The 20,475-nt window shown below is 34.8% G+C and overlaps 1 protein-coding gene across 2 annotated transcripts in view; it reads right to left on the bottom strand.

The window, feature by feature from the left end:
- Positions 1-124: 124 nt before the first annotated feature.
- LOC128993218 (dynamin-like 120 kDa protein, mitochondrial) overlaps positions 125-20,475 on the bottom strand; it is a 31,949-nt gene continuing 11,598 nt past the window's right edge. For both annotated transcript variants that reach the window (XM_054416983.1, XM_054416984.1), the window contains 16 exons: positions 19,348-19,419; positions 18,137-18,276; positions 15,544-15,707; positions 14,532-14,670; positions 13,842-13,967; positions 12,886-12,989; positions 12,617-12,743; positions 11,584-11,729; positions 10,037-10,383; positions 8,626-8,840; positions 8,141-8,260; positions 6,862-6,999; positions 4,534-4,728; positions 3,278-3,371; positions 2,821-2,931; positions 125-1,209 (listed from right to left, as the gene is read on the bottom strand). In XM_054416983.1, the coding sequence (XP_054272958.1) occupies positions 1,130-1,209; positions 2,821-2,931; positions 3,278-3,371; positions 4,534-4,728; positions 6,862-6,999; positions 8,141-8,260; positions 8,626-8,840; positions 10,037-10,383; positions 11,584-11,729; positions 12,617-12,743; positions 12,886-12,989; positions 13,842-13,967; positions 14,532-14,670; positions 15,544-15,707; positions 18,137-18,276; positions 19,348-19,419 (2,318 nt within the window). In that variant the 3' untranslated portion in view covers positions 125-1,129. The remainder of the gene's footprint in view (positions 1,210-2,820; positions 2,932-3,277; positions 3,372-4,533; positions 4,729-6,861; positions 7,000-8,140; positions 8,261-8,625; positions 8,841-10,036; positions 10,384-11,583; positions 11,730-12,616; positions 12,744-12,885; positions 12,990-13,841; positions 13,968-14,531; positions 14,671-15,543; positions 15,708-18,136; positions 18,277-19,347; positions 19,420-20,475) is intronic.

Below are 20,475 nucleotides of genomic sequence, written 5' to 3'. Positions count from 1 at the left end.
AGGCCTACTGGGGATTATAATAAGAGGACAAAATTACTACAAAACAAAATTTAATATGTCATCAGGAAATGTGACTAGTAGAGGACCTATAATAAATAATTTGGAAACATTGAAAATCACAGATTATATGAAATTGTATATAATTATATATTTTAATAGTGACAGTGAACGATTTCCGATAAAAGAAAACCCAACAATAATGTTAGGTCAATCAATTTTGGAATGTTACAGGTTCAATCAAAATTTGTATAAATTACTTTGAGTAAAACTGTAATAAATACCTTCAAATATCATTTACACAAAGACTTAAATAATAAATATCAGAAAACTGACACATACTTCTTTCCCATTAACTTGTCCACACCATGAAAATGGATAAGCGATGCGGATAACTATGATGTTTTATGGGGGAAACCACAAATATTTTAATAACTTTCGAGCTACATTTTTTACATTTTGGTTTTACTTTTTTTAGAACTAATAAGACTATGACTTACTACATTTTAAATAAAAAATTGTTATAACTGTTTTTGCAAAAATCCGATTTTCCAGTTGGTTATGGGTTTATCAGTCACTTTGATAACTACTTTTTGGGTTCAGAACCAATAGAGATATTTCTACTGAAAACTCAAAATAAAAATGTTGAAAAAGAATACTTTCTCTGTGTTTTATGTATAGAGAGAGAAAGTAAAAAATAAATAACATATTCCATGGACAAGTTTAATTAAAATTTAACCAAGAAATTTAAAAGATTCTAAAAAAGCAGGAATTGAAATAACTAGAACGTGGATGGATGGTTTGAAGAAATTGAATGCTTTGGTAGCTTCAACTGTTTAAAAATAAATTAACTATATACAAACAGGATGCCAATATCATCTGAAACTATAAATGATGATATAATACAAAGTAACACGAGGTTGTAGCCTCATGCTAACTGTTAACTATCTGCCTAAGGATAATTCAAGCTTGAAATTTATGGTATTACAACAATTAATAATTGGTTACTATTTTCTGAATATAACAAGTCACTGTGTGTATAATTAATGCAGTTGAGTAAAAAAATGGTAACAAAGATGTGGATTGAAAATTAAAAATATTTTTTTAAATTAGCTCTATCATCTTGAACAGTTTATCTCTTCTCTGACATTTTTTCTTTATTTAAAGCTTGGATAAATTCTTCTAGCTTCTCTTGAATCCTTTTTACTCTCTCTGTAACGCAAAAACATTACACATTCAAATATAGTAAAGATAGTATTTTAGACAAAAAGTCCAGATCACTAAAAAGTAGTAATATGTCGCAGAAGTTCGAGCTGGTCTAATAATAGAGCGGGGGGCTTCAGATCCCAGGTGTGTGATGTCGTAGAAAGAAAGATCAGTGATGTATTTACTTACATTAACGTACACAAAACACCATTAGTGCACAAAAATCCTAGATGATAATACAGGCTAGTTTTTCAATATTTCATTAGTTTATCGTATTTTTGTTTTGTGTTTCTGTTATTTGGGTTCTTCTATGATAGATGACCCGTTATTTTAGTCACACCTGATGATGGACTCAAGCCCTCCGAAACTACTGTTAGTTCTACTAAGAAAGGTTCACTTGACAGGAAAGGAAACTTCAACTATTTAGTTGAAAAATGCAAAAAATATTATTTCTGGCAAGAAAGAAAAGCAAATGCAGAGATATTACAATATAGTAGACAATTCAATGTTAGACATCTGGAAAGCGTTTTGTTGACGGTTGACAAGAAACTACCATACTGATTCTGGTATCATGTATATCATACGCATTAGCTCATACGTATCAAACACCATTGATTGTCTTGCCGGGGAAAAAAATAGGACTTTAAGTTCGGCCAACAGAAAAGAATTTTAGGCAAAAATGTATTTAATATTTTTGTTTGTTTCATTTTTTGACGAGATACAATTAACATGTCCGCCAGTCGCGTAGCTAAAGCTAGGCCTAGTTGTTTTAATTGTAAATATTTATGAACTTTGACAACCTTCAGAAGAAGTGACAATGTCCTTGGGAAATCCTGAAGAAGGCACCATTGTTAGCCGAAACTAGTTGTAACACAACCACTTGGATTATCAACATTACAGGTATTTAAACCACTTTAATTATTTTTTGTGTAAGAATGTGATCTTTTATCCTACTAATATTATAAATGAGAAAGTTTGGATGTATGTTTGTGACAAGTGAACGCGAAAAATACTGGTCGGATTGGGCTGAAATTTGGCATGATGATAGCTCACATTCCCGATTAACATATAGGCATATTATTATTTCAAAAATCCTTTCGGGCTCCGCCCCAGTGGCTCTGGAGTTTCCCATGTTAACCTTATGAGAAATGGAATTATTGAATCTTAACAGCTGTTTCAATTAAACAAGTTGGTTCTGTTCTATGATGTTCAATAGCATTAAAGTTACAAGGATTACCAACAGGGTGCAGCACTATTATTTCTTTACATTTATGACAACAGCTAATTTGCAACCAAAAGGTGAGTGAGCGTAGCGAACGAACTTCAACCTGGAGGCGAGTTAGCTAGCGAACGAGCTAACCTGAAGGCAAGTGAGCGCAGCGAACGAGCTTCAACCTAAAGGTGAGTGAGCATAGCGAACAAACTTCAACCAGGACGTGATTGAGCCATGCGAACGAGATAATCTTGAAAATTAAGAAGTTAAACGGGGCAAAGCCCGCGGGTTACAGCTAGTTATTTTAATATAGGCCACTTGATAATATAATCGGTTTGATTGCTATGTAACATAATAATATAATCTATTTAATTGCTTTAAGATAATATGAAGTGTTTACTTACTAAGTTCTTCTGCGAGGGTCACTCTCCTTCCAGTTAACAACTTTTCTTTGATTTCAGAGTTCTGACTAAATTCTTCTAAAACTTGTTTTATTTCTTTTTCAAGACGTTGAGCTGAAACAAACATATGTTTTTAACTTGCAAGATACCATTTAAATCATACAACAACCGATTAAACAATTGATTAAAATTTGATAACTCACCGACAACTACAACTTTGAATCACTATTTTATAGCTTATGCTATAATTTTAAAATATTTGTGCCCTTACATTAACTTATGCTAAATGTTAGCAATACACCAACACAAGTTTTGTATGATCACTAATTTCATTATACTGATAAAAAGCGTAAAATAGGAGATCTGTCGAAAATAAAATCTTGTATGTTCAGAATACCACACACTAGTAGGACACTAGTATAGGAATGAGTTGATGTATTAAACATGAGACTTTTCTTACCTTCCCTGTTCATGACTTGTTGTCGGAGAGCGTTGGCTGTTACTTTCAGCACCTGGTCAATGCGCCAGAACAGGACTACATCATTGCACTCCGTCTGTTGAGTAACAACAAGGAGAATAAATCATTGTCTAAGATGGGGACACATTGAGCTAAAAAGTTTTAAGTGAGAACAGACTAAATAGAAGATTGAATATCATCTGAACTGGACTTTACTTATCCTTAACCATTTTGGGTGTGTTGCCAGTCTAGAGGCTAGCGTCTTTGACAATTGATAGAACTAGATAGTAGATATTCTATCTCCATGCTAAAGCTGTTGGCAGTTTTAGAATGACAATCAATGTAATTGAATTAAATTGACCATTACTGAATGCAAGGAAATTATTGATTTATTTTGAATATGCATTGAATAAGTCATACCACAGACAAAAGAATTAAATCGACTGGCAAAGGAAGGTTCCTCGATATGCCGCTAGAGCGTGCTCACTGTTCTTCGATTAGCTGCCGTCATCAACTCGCTGTCTGCTACCAGCACTATTACCCTTGCAAACAAAATGCTACCAACGTATCAGACCCACTTTTCAATAAGGGCAAGATAACAAATTCTGAAATTTGGTTATTTTAACGGAAAAAAGCCTCTTTTTTTAAATCCCCAAAAATGTTAAAAACATGGAAAAATAACAGAACAAACTACAGCTCCCTGGAATCCGGGGAATTCCCCTGAAGTTGGCAACACTGGCTCCAAATACCAAGTTGTCATGGCAATTCTCACGAGCGCTTGACGCTGCAGTGGTGGGCACCGAAACTACACGGCACTCCTAGTGGTGGACGCCAGAATATATGCTAACCGTAGCACTGCTTTCGGTCTATATTTAATTCTTTTGTCCATGGTGTGATGGGACTGATAGGACAGCTTATTGCAAATCTGTATGCTATAGCATATTTGATACCAAATCAACTATTTGAGTAACTAAAACTCTTGGAGAAAATATATATTACCGTAGCACACTCTGTAAATGGCTAAAATGGGCTACAGCAGGTACACATAGATGGGATGTCTACGTCAGTATCTCATTCCAGTCGATACTGGCGTCTATGATTTCAGAGAGTGACTGACACAATTTGCTTATCCACATTCACAGGAGTTTATATGCTTTCTGTTACAGGTGAATGTGATTTTACACACAAAATAACACTATCACTAACAAACAAAAACTCAACAAATCAAACCGATTATAGTCGTGGACGATACGACATACCTCAAGCCCCTCGTGGTAGAGGTAGAAGGCCCGACGACAGTCGTACGCCCGAGCAAGGCTCTGTTTGAGGAAATGTCTGCGGTACACCGGGTGCCACACGTCTCTTATGAACTCCGCATCAACAGTGACACCGCTTCGCTGCAGATTCTCTCTGATGGTCGTTACCTCGTCCTGGGTCAGCATGTTACTGTGCTTCTACAATAACCAACAAAACTGTGTTAGTTTACCATTAAATCTTCTGTTTGGATAACAGGCTTATCTGAATGGGAAAGAGTCCACTCTGCCAGATGAAACACAAAAAAACGTTACCATACATAAAAGTTAGAACATCTATCTCAATGTCACTGACAGCATTTACAACCAAGGAAGCTGTGAATTGGGAAGAGAAATTTTACAAACTGACTTCTCTCTTCCCAAATCAAACCGTACTTTGTTGAGAATGTTATCATAAATCATAAATCATAAATCTTTATTGGTCATTAAATAACATATGTTACAATAGACCTCGTTAACAAAAAAAGGGCCATAGATTCTAGATAGTATAACATGGTCTATAACATGGAATCTTCACTAAACTTAAATATAACAAAGACAACAAGAAAATAAAGCTAAAATCATTTGAAAAACACAGAACTATATATATGAAACAAAAGTGAGGTACCTACTTAAACAAGTGTTTGAAAGACTAGGTAACAGTTGACTAGGGACTAAGTAAGAACTAGATAACAATTTTACCATTACAATTGTATTCTGCAAAAAATTCATCTAAACTGTAAAAAGGGTGGTCAGCAAGCCAAACCATCAACTTTTGTTTTAGCCGAGTACAAGGAATGTCAAGTATTTCACTTGCAAAACAATTTACTATTTTTACTGATATACTAGCAAAACTTTGCTGTACTGTTGTTAGTCTGGTGTAGGGCCTATCCAAAGCAGATCTTCCCCTTGTGTAATATGAGTGAAAATTATTTCTTGAGCTAAAGAAATGTGAATTTTGTTTTACAAAAATAACACACTCTAATATATACAAATTTACAGTTGTCAGGATACCTGTTGCTTTAAAAAGAGGTTTACAATGGTCCCTCAACCCTGAAATGGTCAACAGTCTTACAGCCTTTTTTTGAAGCTTTAAAATTATTAGAATGTGGGTGGAGTTACCCCACAGTAACAGACCATACTTTAACAGACTTTGAAAAAAAGCAAAATACGCAGATCTAACATACAAAGGAGGAACAAAATCTCTTAGACGTCTAATTAAAAATAAAACTCTTGACAATTTCTTACTTAAGTTATATAAATGGGTTGACCAGCTTAAATCACTATCCAAATCTATGCCTAATAAATTTACACTTGACGAAAAATTCTTTTCTTCCTCAGGTGTGCGACCTAACCTAAAAACAATAGTTTGAGTCTTTTCAGGATTCATAAAAAACCCATTGACACTGAACCAGTTCCTAGCTTCATTGAGGGAAAGTTTGGACAGCACCATGAGTTCACTAAAGGTACCTTGACTATTTAAGAAAGTGGAGTCATCCGCATAAATCACAGAAGTACAGGACATACATTTATCCAAATCATTAATCATTATAAGGAAAAGAACAGGGCCTAACACCGAGCCCTGGGGCACTCCGCAAAAAACCTCACTCTCATCTGACAATATACCCAGTGGCTGGTATATTTGGTATATCAGTGGCTGGTGTAAATTTATTGTGTGTTTCTTGTGACATAGAGGACTCTTTTCCTTTCAAAATCCTATAAAAATTGTTAAAAATCCTCAAGCTCTATGTTACACTCTTAAAATATTTGTTAAATTGACGAATTGTATTTATGAGCTTTGGCCTATATACGCAAGATTTATGAATTCTAGACAGACTTTGCAGGCTAGGAAGCATGCTGGAGGTGTTTGTGAAAATGTTGTGTGCTTTGCACTCATTAGCGAATCTAGCATTAATAAATCTCTGTTGGTTAAAGGAGTTAGTCAGGACAGGGTACCCACAGGACACTGATGCAGGTTAGGTGAGTTCATGTAGTATTTTATTAAGGAAATTATTTTTTACTTGTATGACTAGAAAGTAGTTATGGAAAAGATTTGATGCAGTGTTGTTGGGAAAAGGAGAAAAAAACAATAAATATAACCTATGATTGGGGGGGGGGGAGGGGGAGAAACAGTTTAACATTTGATACACAAATGTGTGTAAACATGTTTTTATTAATTTAGATTAGCATTAGAAAGTCTAGTGGTGGAGCGCAGGGCTTTTTGATAGGTGAAGGTGGGACAAAAGCCAGACAATTAACCTCAGTTTTTAAGACTAATAAGTATTAGGCACTTACATAGTTGGAGTTTAATATTTTGTCAAGTTCCCGCTTGATTGCATTACGTTTGTCCTGTATCTCAGACGTGTATTTCCAATACAGCCAACGATCCTTGAATCCAGGTCCCATCTGATCCGACAACAGCTTCTCCGTGGCCTGCAAGAAACATGAACCTTACAGCATTTATTACAGTTGTAATAGCTTAGTTTGTCTGCAAAAACAGAATAGGATCAATGGTTAAATAAAACACAAGAATTTCTAGTTTTGACGTAAATGTTCTTTCTGTCCTTCATTCAGATAGTTTTGGGTGTAAATATTCTTGTGTCTGATTGTAGACTTATATGAAGACACTGGGAATAAACTTATATGATGTTTATTCAAATCTTGTGCTCTTTGAGACTAAGATAAAAAAAAGAAAACAATCTTTTCTTTTTTCTGACAGTATTCCAATTAATCATGATAATTAAGGTAATAATTTTAAATTTATTGAGTGGTAATTTAAAGCAAAGGCTTCTGTCTTGGAGTCCTCGGTTCAGTTCCTTCTTATCATTGATTACATTTTTCAGTGTGATCAAACCGTGAACTCGTGGTTGGAGTTCATCTAAGTGGCACAGCAAACTCCTGATAATCCACAAGTGGATTTACCCTGCTGTGAATTAAGTTAATAGGTTGGTACACTGCATTCTAGCTGTTTTATTGTTGTCTGAACCTGTATTAAAACTGAACTACATTCAAAGTCAATGTTAATAAGGGAGAAAAAGGATAGGATAACTGCTTCCTTTACCAATGAAAGACTCCAAGTATCTAACGTAACTCTCAATGTTGAGAAAGAGGCCAGTGGCCTTGAAATATCCAGTGTTTCTTTTGTGTTTTCTTCTGTGTTTCTGTAGTGAAGTGGGATGCCTAAATTTCTAAAGGTAAGCCTGCTTATCCTATCCTTTGTCTACCTTATTCTCAGGCAATAAGCCCTTTCTATTCAAACCAAGGTCAATGTTAGTTATATCACAGTAATATCAGGTTAGGTTTGCATTATCCCAGATACATTATTTTACCATTCACAATCAATCAGCCACTCATGATCATAGATAATCGAGAGTCTACTGTATGTTTACCGATCTAGTAAAAACTATACCTCTCTCTGTAGAAAAGAACTTTCTCTATATTGGCTTAAAGAGCTTTTCCTTTCAATGCAAGCAATTTGGTAAAAAAAGTGGGATAATCGTGTTGTTTAACTGACACATAAACAGTACATCAAGGCTACTTACTGGTTATACATCGATATTGTTATAATACATACATTGAGCTTCTCCTTCACACTGTTCTCCAAGAACCGAACTGCATCGTCCCACGCTCGCTTATCTCTACAGTTACGATCTGCCAGGGTGTTCAGCTGGATTACTCGCAACACTTCATTGGCCTGTAATCATAATGTCAATTAGTTTATTGACAACCCTTAAAACGCCATAGATTATCGTTGCTTTAGATGTTATCGTGGCTGGACACGTAGTGTAGGAACGCTCCAATACTAAGATGGTGATGATAGCACCCTCCGAAGTGGTGCTAATGCGAAACGTCTATTAATTTCTGAATCCCCCGTTAAATACAAAGTGACAAAGTGTAGAACAACTTTTTAGGAATCAAGGATTGGTATTGGCCCATCCTTATTTTTTACGGTTTAACCTAAAAGTTTGCAGCTTTCTTGGTTTTAAGTACCCACCCTGCATACATAAAATTGTAAAAGTAAAACACTATTTTCTTATAGTACCTAAAGGCTGAAAGTACCTTAGGCTCCCATTTGTGCCTGGACATGGCCTCGTCTATTACAGCTTGCTTGAGACGGTCAAACAAGTCGTCGTAGTCCTTGGTGCGCTTGCGGCTCTCGATGAAGTGGGTGAACTCATGTCTCAACGCCTCCCATCCAGCCTCAACGGACTTCTGCGGCAACGTCTGATTGGCCCACTGACTCAGCTTGATGTCTACGGTCGTGTTGAACATCTCTACAAAATATATTGTTGAAACAGTCAGTTGAAATAACACATGAAATGGCATGGATACAGGCCAAAATTTGGGATCACAGCAATCCACTGTAAAGTATGCAGTAAAAAAGGAAGTAAGAAGGATTCTAGGGAAATTCAGCGATTTCCGAGGATTATAAATACAATTTTTGTGTATTCAATTTGTTTACACCATATATTGTATGTTTTAGCAGGGCATTTTCTACTAATATAAATCATCACATAGCCCAGGATTTAAAAAAAATCATAAAATTTAACAAAAATCTTCTAAAAAGATAAATTTTTTAATACAAAGTCCATAGGCCATAGGTTAGCAGAAGTTTTCTGGATGACTGAGGAGTTTAGCTGAATCCTTTCTTCCTGTAGATAGATTATTTTTATTTTGTTCTAGGACGCTAGGCATTAGCCCGGGATCGTCTTTCACATACTTCTGGCTAGACCTAAGAGTTGTGGCATTTTTCACTTGGATAAAATCCATCGGTGATCTGGCGGGATTTGAACCAGAAACCTCAGGGACCTAAGTCCAGCTTCCTTCCCCACTGTCAGATAGTACACACGTACTTATTTTAAATTTTGTTACTACAGTAGAACTCCCAATTATCGGATCAATTGAGACCACACCCCATTCAAATAATAAAAAAATTTTGCTAATTGGATGTTTACCCAAGTTCAGAGTATTTTAAAGAAAATAGCCTGAGTCATGCTAAGCTTTTACCTGGTTGGGAAATTTACGCTTTTCCGCGATCACAGTCTACGATTAGGGATTTCTGTGAAGATAAAAATTTTCACTTTTGATACAACAAGACTGTCCATCCCCATGTTAAAGCCGTTGCCAGTTTTTTAACCAAAATCGTCAAAGTTGATGTGAACTTCAGACGATTGTGCTGATCTAAATTACTAATTTATTTTGAAATAGACAAACTTTTTTACCAAGTCAAACTAATAGAATGACTTATTGTGAGCTATAGATACTGTTATGTATGACCCATCAACTTGGAACACTAGCGCATTATGTGACTGGCTCACACAACTATGTTCTTTTATAATAAAAAAATGACGACAGCAGGTCCAAATAGATGGGATGTCTACTTTTATCCAATAGTCAATGAAAAGATTAACTTTTTAGACCCCACAGGACATGTTATATAATCAACGATCATCCATAAGCAACAACTTACTTGGATCTCCGGTCTGAACTGCAGGCAGATAAATGTTTTCAAACACATTCAGAGAGACTTTGTCCCATATCTTGTGGACTAGAAGCTCCTCCCAAGTCTTCACCGACACTTCGCTCAGGTTCACCACCTCGTCCAATATCTCCCCTCGGGCTTTCTCGAACAACTCGTTGCGGTCGAGTTCTCTCAACCGAGGAAAATTGTTTTTCCACTCTGTCTCCAGATTGAACCGAGTCGCCTTGAAAGCGTCCGCTTGCTGCTCTACCGTCTCTTTCACCATTTTCCAGAAACAGTCCGCGACCGCTCGGCTTAAGTTGCGAGTAGTCACTTGTCCAGTGGCCGTTGCGTTTCTGTAATTTGTAAAGTTATACATTACGAGTGAATATCTCATACAGACCAGCTGTAGGAAATTTTTTTTACTAAAATAGAACAAATTTAAATAAGCCACTCACAAAGGCCATTAAAACTCGCTTTTCTCTTTTGGATTTCACTATTTTGATAATTAATCTGGAAAAATGGGGAAGTTAAAAGTAGCTTAGCCCTTCAGTTTAGCTTGTATATGATCTAAAAGAGTTGGTGTGGGGAGCGAGCTGGCGTAGTGGTTAGAGCGCGGGACTTCAGTCCCTGAGGTCCCGGGTTCGATCCCTGCCAAGTCACCAATGGATATTGTCTAAGTGATAATGCCGCAACCCCTAGGTCTAGTCTGAAGTAATGTGAAAAACAATCCCAGGCTCGTGCCTAGTGTCCTAGGACAAAAAAAAAAGAGTTGGTGTATAAGATTGAGATTAGCAACTGACAGCAGCACACTCTGTCGGTGACTCAATTGAACTACGTTCATTTTCATTCTAAGACTGACAACAAATATCATATGGGGATGGATTGCCACGTAATATCCAAGGTCAAAGATAAATGCTTTAATAACATTTACTAGTTTTGAAGATTACTTAACAACATTGTTATTTTATAGAGAAACCTATAAACATTTTGTAATGGTATACAACTGTGTCTTAATGGAAAAAGGGATTCATATGAAGTATTTAAAAACTGAAAACAGAACCTTGCGTAAACAGGTGTTTTTAGAATACTGTTCAATTGAACAAAATAAAAGCACAATAATTTCATAATCTGTAATAAAACAATACATCACTGGAGCGATCTTATAAAAAATGAAGGTACATAATTTGTACGATTATACAATTCAAAACAGAATTGAATTTGATTGATTGTTGGTTATTTTCAGTGTTAAAGAATATTATGTTCTTGATATCATAATGTAAAAAACAAATACTCCTTAAACTTTATATTCAAAATAATATGTAGTTGTAGGTGTTATGTCGACAGACTCAGTTCAGTACCCGTTCAGATTCAAGCAAATAAATAAAAATACTAAAATGGAAGTTAATTTTTCCTTTATTGGCTCTTGTCTTTATAAAACATTTCAACCATTTTAACAAAATATATAAGTAAAAAAATATAAGTTAAATAATGGGTTATGTATTTGCTTGGTGGTTATACATTTGTTTTAATATTTGATAGGACATTTGACTTACTTAAACAGCCTGGAGCTTCTGAAGAACTTCTCCTCGTACTCTTGAATACTTTGGATAGAATCTTCCTTCCGACCTCTACCAGTGACCACTGCAAAGTAGCCTAGAGCCTTCATCGGAAACAAATTTCCTGACAGGATCTTTTGAATCTGAAACAATTTTCATAATATTGACAATGAGTGATTTTTAATAAATTGATAAAAATACATATTCTGACAAAGTTAAATTTATAACTTAGATGAGAAATTAAATTTGAGAGTTTGTCAAAAAGAAAACACGAGGGGTCCCTTCACTTTTCAATCTACAAAGTTTAACCTTTTCCACAGTAACATTTACAGGACGTTTATAAGGGTCAGGAGTCTTAAGCCGATTACAGGTGAAATCTTGTAGGAATTAATACTATTAGCATGAAACATTTTTCAAAAACCAAAAACCCCCATAATTTATTTCAAGATTTAACTGCTTAATTCACACCACAATCTAGGATTTCACCATTGACAACATACACAGCTTATTCACGGTTGGTTTTACGGTTGAGTGAGTACCTTGAAACACAATAGCATGTCTTAAAACTAATAAAGAGAAAAAATTTGACTTCAACAAACATGTGAGCATGATTTTATTCAATACGTCAAAATTTTAACAATTTACAAAATACTTTCTTTTTTTTAGATAATAGTTTAAAATATATTTACAGTAGACCCACAACAACCCGACAATGCACCTGTTCGCTATTTAACAGACTTGAGTTGGGGGTTCCAATCGAGAATAAAAAAAAGAACAGCAAAATTTTAATGTTTCATACCTGATGCTATACTATGTTTCACTGTGAATACTGCTAAGGACACTGGGGGAGCTAGTTGGTCTAGTGGCAGAGCATGGGACTTCCGTCCCCAGGACGGATCAAATTTAGCCAATCACCAATGGATTTTCTCAAATTGAAAATGCAGCAATGTAATATTAATGTTCAAAAATAACTTAAAGGAAAAGTTTCATAAAAAAAATCATTGATAGAGGTGTTGTAGTATTCAATTACCCTATCTGGGTTGGCCAAGCTCTCCTCGGCGAGGTCGACTTTGGTCAACACAAAGATAGTACGTTTGCCTTGCGGGTCCATCTGGCTGACTAGATCTGTCACGTTGCTACGTTCTGCGTCCACACTCCTGTAAATAAAGCAAAACAGTTAACGACCATTCAAAATTGGGTTACCATTATTTGTCAACTGTTGGGTTTAGCGGATGAGAAATGCTTATCATGTTAAGGTTTATAATTAAGTTTCCAAAATCAACTAATGACTCAACTCACCCGTCCTGAATACAGAGTATGATGGCGTTGGGGTTCTCCATGTACTGTCGGGACATCTTGCGGATAGCTTCTGCAGTGTCACTAGCCATGTCCTTGGTGACTGTCTGCACAACAAACATACTGAATGTAACATTAAGCAACAACAAACACAAACAAACTGACACACTGAAAACTACTTTGAACAACAATAAAACTGAATATCAACATTGGTAAGTCTTTTGTGAGGATAGCAGGCTTGCCTGAATGGGAAAGTGTCCAAACTGGCACAGGAAACACACAACTTCACACTAAACCCATATTAGAATATTGCACTGTTACTGACAGAATTTTCAACTAGGGAAGGTATGATTTGAAGAGAGAGTTTTCCTAACACCTAATGGTAGCCAGGAAGTTGTACTTATACTCACTGGCCACCTTTGCATCTGAAGAAAATTCTCTCTTCAAGTCTCACTTGACTTAGTTGGAAATGCTGTCAGTGACAGTGAAATATTCTAATGTTTTGTATACAGTGTAAAGGTTTCTGTTTCTTGTGCCAGTTTGGATTCTTCCCAATTCAGGTAAGCCAGCTTTAACAACAACAAAATCCTGTATACCTAGACTCTTCCGCTCTATGTTAAGCTGGTTTTTCTAAGGCGCGGAAGCGGAGTGCGGAGAGAGGAACGCGGAGAGCGGACTTCTCTTGTCTTAGGTAATTTAATGTTACCGTTTTCCTAGAAGTGGAGCGGAATGCCATGTTAATCGCTTTTCCGCTCTCCGCCCTCAGCTATCCTCTTCTGCGTCTAGGAAAACCCGGCTTTACATCCTTAACCTTAAACTGAATTTGAACGTTGTGCAACAACAATCACACTGAAAGTGCTAATAAAATGTATTCAGCGAACAAAGGGTTAATGAAAAACAAAAAGGATCTAGTAACACCTTTTAGAGTTTTTAAACTTTCTAAAACTGTTAATACTCACACTGATGATTCCGGGCAGGTCTACCAACACCATCCGATGTAGACCAGGACCTTTGACTGTCATGGATATCACTTCAGAGCTCACCGTCTTGCCTGACAACACACTTTTCTTCATCCGCAACTCCACCTGAGAAAGATCAGGTAGAAGCAATTGTTTGACAAATCGGTATAGTTATAGTTAAAACAAAAATGTTTTGACAATTAATATCTTACTAATAAATAATATATGTAGGTAACTGTAGTTAATCTATTGCATGAAAAAACAATGTTGAGAAAAGAACTCTTTGAGAGAATTTGGAGAGACCAGTTTCTTTAGTTTGTGATAATTTATGATGGATGTGTTTAGTCATAACCTCCTCTAATAGAAGTCCGCGGTGGGACAAAAGTGGCAACATTGCTGTCCCTTCAAACCGAAACAGCTGTTGCACTGATTTATATTGGAGCATATAGGCAATGTTAATGTTTACACTTCTATTATTTCTGCGATTACCAAGGCAATAGGCATGCTGTTGCGATGTTGACCATCGCTGCAGCCTTGTATTAGAGGACGATGGTTAAAAGAAGACTTTTCTTAACGACTTAAAGATTAGTCAATTCATTACTTAATTACATCTGATACACCCTTTCCACCCAAATGCTTCTCTTGTCTCTATTTTATGATGGTCAACAATTAAATCTATATTAGTTTTACCTGATTCCGTAGCTCCTGTAGATCCTTCTCCTTGGTCAGGTCGTACTCACGGTCCGAGTCTCGGAACTGAGCGATGTGGTACGGACCTTCACTGAGTGTCACCTTCACTGGTGCTCGAGTCATCATCTCACCAGCGCCGCTAAACGCATCATTGTCATTGGGTGAATATTATTTTATAGTATAATGAGAGGAGTTTAGTTAAAATATTTATTACCTTACAATATCCTTTGTTTTCATGTACCCACACTAAATGTTTCATGGCGACTACAACCTCATCAGGTACAACCTCTTGCACGATTTGTAACAAAAAAAATTTAAGGTTGAACACAGAAGACACTAAAAAATACAAATGACACAAATAACTAATATCTTAGAGGTTAAAGTAAAGGTCGAGAAATTGCAGAACGCCTTTTCTGTAACAGTTGGCGACAATTGTGATGTCTCCAGAATTATGGAAGATGGTAATGATTTTGCCTCCATTAGGGGAGATGATCACGCTAATATTATTAGCTTACCTTGAAATTTACGGCTGCACTCTAAAGTATGTGGACTTGCGTCTTAAGTAAAAAAAATTATTCAACAATGTTAAGGGGTACATGACTAAAGTTTTATATTTCTGATGAGGCTTAAAGCCTGACGTTTTGTAAACTTTTGTTACTACTACGCCTAAGTTTACCAAAACTTGTACAAAATATAATATGTTTGAAAATTGTTATTTTGCCCTCCTAATTACTATCTTTATAATTTTATTTAGTTAACTTGTCAAACAAACTAATGCCTACATGTAACTTGTCTGTACTAAAAAACCATCTTAAGTATACCATCTTATATTTTGTTTAATAATAGCCTAAAACCTATTTTGTAATTTTCCCCCATCCTATCCCATTGTGAATATCAGTGACAAAATAGTTTTCTGCCCTGTCCTGTCAAAGAGTCAAAACTGCTGTTCTGGAAAATCTCTAAAACAAATTATTGTTACGTTATCCGATGTGCGATGAATAATCCAAATTACCGAGGGAATATCCTGGCCTGAGCTATCATCTCCAGCACCGACGTCTTGCCTGCGCTCTGGTCTCCCACCACCACCACCCGAGGTAGATGATCCTGTGTCTGGTAGCTGCTGTCGTAGCCGGACAGTTCATCCAGCACGTCAGAGTACATGTCTATCAGCGACTTCTACAACAACATAACCCTTGATGAAGAAAACACCAACAGCTGTATACACTTTCATCTTTGTGTATCTGAAATTATGAGAGAGAATTCAATTTCTTTTCAGGTTATGAAAAAAGTTTTATAAAACTCTTTTGATAAACGTCTAGAGATTAGAAAACACTTTAAACATTCAAAAACTTCAAGCCTGTAGTGACATTACAGATTACAGATTCTCAAAATCAAAAGTTTGATTTTCAAACAATAAATAAGACAGATGTAATTAAAGTTATTAAATCTTTCAGTAATAAAAGATCAGCAGGCTGGGATGAAATTCCTCTTGACATTATAAAAACTGTTTCCAATTCTATAGCTGAACCTCTTTCAATTATCATAAATCAATCTTTTCAAACCAATATTTTCCCAAATCATTTAAAATTTGCAGAGCTTAAACCTCTTTTTAAAAAGGGAGAAAAACATAACCCAGACAATTACAGGCCAATTTCACTCCTGCCTACATTCTCCAAGGTGTTTGAGAAGATTGCTTGTAACCAAATCACAAATTTTATGGAAGCTTTTAATATATTTTCTGAAAAACAGTTCGGTTTTAGAAAAGGCCTTGGCACAATGAATGCTTTAGCTGAGTTCATCGATGAGGTGGCGTGGGCCTTGGATGGGTCGCAGAGCACAATGGGTGTGTTCTGTGACTTGTCCAAGGCATTTGATTGTGTTAACCACAACCTTCTTCTAAAGAAATTAGCATTTTATAAATTTTCAACTAAATCAATATCTTGGCTTGGATCCTACTTAAATGCTCGCTTCCAAAGGACAAAAATAACTAAAAATAATCAAGAAATAAAATCTAATTGGGAGGAAATTACAGTCGGGGTGCCTCAAGGGTCCATTCTGGGGCCACTTCTGTTTCTTATATACATAAATGATTTACCTAAAAATGTTTCCAATAGTCTTATTCTGTATGCAGATGACACTACTGCAGTTGTCAAATCAAAAAATTATGAGGAATTAGTTGTCAAAGTTACTGAGTGTCTTGATGAGCTAGGGAACTGGTTTGATAAAAATGGATTGAAAATGAATCAAGATAAAACTCAATTGGTTAGATTTTTTACACCCCAGAATAGACAAAATGTAAATGCTTTCACACAGCTTTCAACTGATGAAAATGTTAAATTTTTAGGCCTGTACATTGACAAGCATTTGGCGTGGGATAGGTGTGTTGAATATGTTTTGGGCAAACTCAACTCTGCTTGTTTCCAAATTTTATGTTTAAGGGATACAATAGACTTAAAAACTTCAGTGATGATGTATTACACTTATTTTTACTCCATACTTCAATATGGTATTGAATTTTGGGGCTACTCAACAGATATAAATAGAATTTTCAAAGTCCAAAAAAGGTTTTTGCGAATCATAACTTTTTCACCATGGAAAGCTTCATGTAAACCAATTTATAAACAGTTAAATATAATGACAGTTCCAAATTTGATTATTTATAAAACCTTGTTAACTGTACAATCCAACTACCCTCAATTTTGCAGCGGAAACTTTGAGCATTCGTATAATACGAGATTCAAAAATAATTTTCAGTATCCTAGACACAATCTCAAACTTGTTGAAAAAACACCTTCCTACATGGGGAAAAAATTTTTTAATAAATTGGACCCAAAATTAAAAATATTAATAAATACTAATTCTTTTAAAAGCAGCCTTGCCAACTTTTTACTAGGTAAAACTTATTACAGCATTAATGAATTTTTAATGGACAGCTCGATTCTGTAATAATTTTCATCTTTAACTTTCGACTTAATCTCCTTTTATTGTAATTTATTTCTATTCTAAGACATTGTTTATAATTATTATATTAATCTTTAATTTCTAGCTATTCATATTTATATTTACTTTTTAATGTTATTATTACATAATTTGACAATGTCACCTGTTTTTTAGCTATGCTATAATTGAAAATGTTATGTGACAATAAAGAGATATTTATTTATTTATTTATTTATTTACATACAAGTATCAATTTTATGACACCAATTTAATGCAATAACGATTCTTATCATCGCTTTATTTTGAGTCTTTAAAATGTAATCCTACACATGGTAAATTTTGAATAAACATAGACAGTATATATTTTCCTTACTAAACACAAAACAGCAAAACCCTTTTGTTTAACGAAAATGTGCTAGATATAGCACAAAAACAAAGTTAGTGAAGGGTACATTCTGTATGTACAAGTTCTGTTAGTGATCTTTTAATTGCAAATGGGAAAATGTGTGACCCATATTGGATTCAATTTTGAACTTACATCAATTATATATTTTAAACCCTTATACATTCAGCTTTGTATATATGTGGAAAAATTAAAAAAAATAAAATGTTTCTGACATAACTGGCATATTTATTTGATAATCATAACTGTATTCCTCTTATACCTGAACTTTATGATGCGTATGAGTTGGATTTTGCCTCAATAGTAACTGCTGTCGCAAATGTTTTGTTTCTTTCTCTAGACGAACCACTTCTCGTTGCATGTCTAACAGCTGGTTCTCTAGGTGTTCAATTTTTTCATCCGCTGCAACAATAAACCATAAGGTATTAATTTTTACTGTAATTAATTTGTTTCAGTTTCAATTGATGAAATGAAGTTAAATGAAAAAGTTCCTTTATTTATGAAATGGCAAAGCAAACATTAATATCACTCAGCATATATACTAGTTTACTGATAATTTTTGAAATTTTTGAAATACAGAAAAACAAACAATAATTGTCAATAATCGTCAATTTTATACGTTTTGATCAGATTATACTCTTGTATCCAGTTCCATATTTTTCGCATAGATAACTAATGCCAACCGATCCTTACATTTTAAATTTCTTTATACTCTTTCTTATTTAAATTTGAAACACCATAGTAAAACAGTCTTATTACAGAAATAAATTCAGTTTCAGTTAGAATGCTTTAACAGTAAGACTGAATAATTCTAGGGGTTGGCACCACACTCCCTAAAGTTAAAGTTTTTTCCAAACACTTAATCAACCAAAAATATATGAAATGTGAAATCAAATTCTGAGAAAATCCCTATGAGAAAAATGATGAAAATAATATATTTCCCAAACATTTGTACCATTAATCAGTGCTTCTGATTATTTTTGAGTAGTAAAGTTAACTCAAGCAATAGTGCCAAAATTGTATAGTTTTCAATAATTTAGGGTCGCCAGAAGACTGTCCCCAGGACAACTAACCCCCCCCTGCCCACCCCAGAGCAGGTTCTTACGTCAGGTTGACGTCAGAGATCGGGTGGCAGTTTTCCAGTCACAGACACTCAAGTTTCGCTGTCAAAGTGTTCTAATCTAATCTAACCTAACCAACCAAACTTACTGTAACATTTCAAAATTCTGTTTGATATTCCCCACAAGCCTTTACTGTTATCAAACAGATTTACTGGAATTAAAATTACAATTAAATAGCATCACATTTGGCTAGGGAGGGTAGAATTACAGTACGGACATGGCTCTTATTATGGTTAGTTGGCACATATCGTGACGTCAGATTGATCTAGGGAGATGGTTATCCAGGGGGTAGTATCCCGCATCCCATAATTTATTGTGGAAATAATAACACAGTTTTTTATTGTTTACTTACCCTGTTTTTGGGCGTCTCCTCCTGGTCTATCAGCAGCTAGGGCGTAAAGTTTCCCTCCATCAAACTTAGCACCTAAAACAGAAATCATTGCTTTGTTTAAGAAATAGAAAGAAAAAAATTACAGTTTTGAAATTATACTACTGAACTCTTTGAATAGGTACAGTAATAGCCAAGGATTACAATTATGATCCTTTAATTCATAAGTTATGGCAAAATGTTGTAAAAAATATGCTGGATGGGTAATTACTATAAAAAAGTTGTTCATGTTATCCACTTCTTCACAATAATCTAGGAACCTAATTCAGAATCAACAAAAGGATCATACTTACTTCATACATGCTAACATGAAATAAAGGGTCTGGAAAGTCACAGAGCTCTACAACCATAAAATTGCACAACTGTTTTTGATCACTGCACAGTTTGGATATGACAGATAGCTAGACAGTAAACCAAAGATATAATGGTTATCAACCACAGAACACTGTGTTATCACAGTAGTTACCACACCTATAACTAAACAGTTTCTATTATAAACAAACTTATCACAGTTGGATGTATTAATAGGTAACCCTGTATTTTTTGTAAGTTCAACTTATGCTCTCTGACATTCAAAACCATTTCAATTTTTTATTTCCATTGTGGATGTATTAGCTTTAAGAAATAAACTATTATTAATTTGCTAATTTAGTTTATAGAAAGTTGAGTTGTTTTACTGTTACAAATGGGTGTATCTTCGACCCCTTCATTTTGGCTATACATACAAATACAAATTAGAAATTACGTTGGTTGAATTACTTTTTGTTTAAATTTGTCAATGTTTGTTAGGCTTAGCCAGATTATCAACAAAATAGAGTAACAACAAATAATTTCCATTTCTACGTCATGCAGTTAACATTTACTAAAAAATATAAGTTATTTACAATAGACATTTGATTTAGATTTACTGATATCTACAAGTTAAAGTTACTAGGGTGCTTTGAAAAGGTTAAAATTTATTTCACAATTTTATCACTCAACCAGTCAGATTGGCAAGAACTTTTTCAATATCAACTGCTAAATTAGTAATCTTTCTTAATATATCTCACACCTACAATTACATAATGATTATAAAATATCACCATTATACGT

This window comes from Macrosteles quadrilineatus, unplaced genomic scaffold, assembly GCF_028750875.1.
Source record: "Macrosteles quadrilineatus isolate MER2022 unplaced genomic scaffold, UCM_ALF_1.0 Scaffold_4__1_contigs__length_99947679, whole genome shotgun sequence".
NCBI lineage: Eukaryota > Metazoa > Arthropoda > Insecta > Hemiptera > Cicadellidae > Macrosteles > Macrosteles quadrilineatus.
This window is presented reverse-complemented; position numbering and strand designations above follow the sequence as displayed.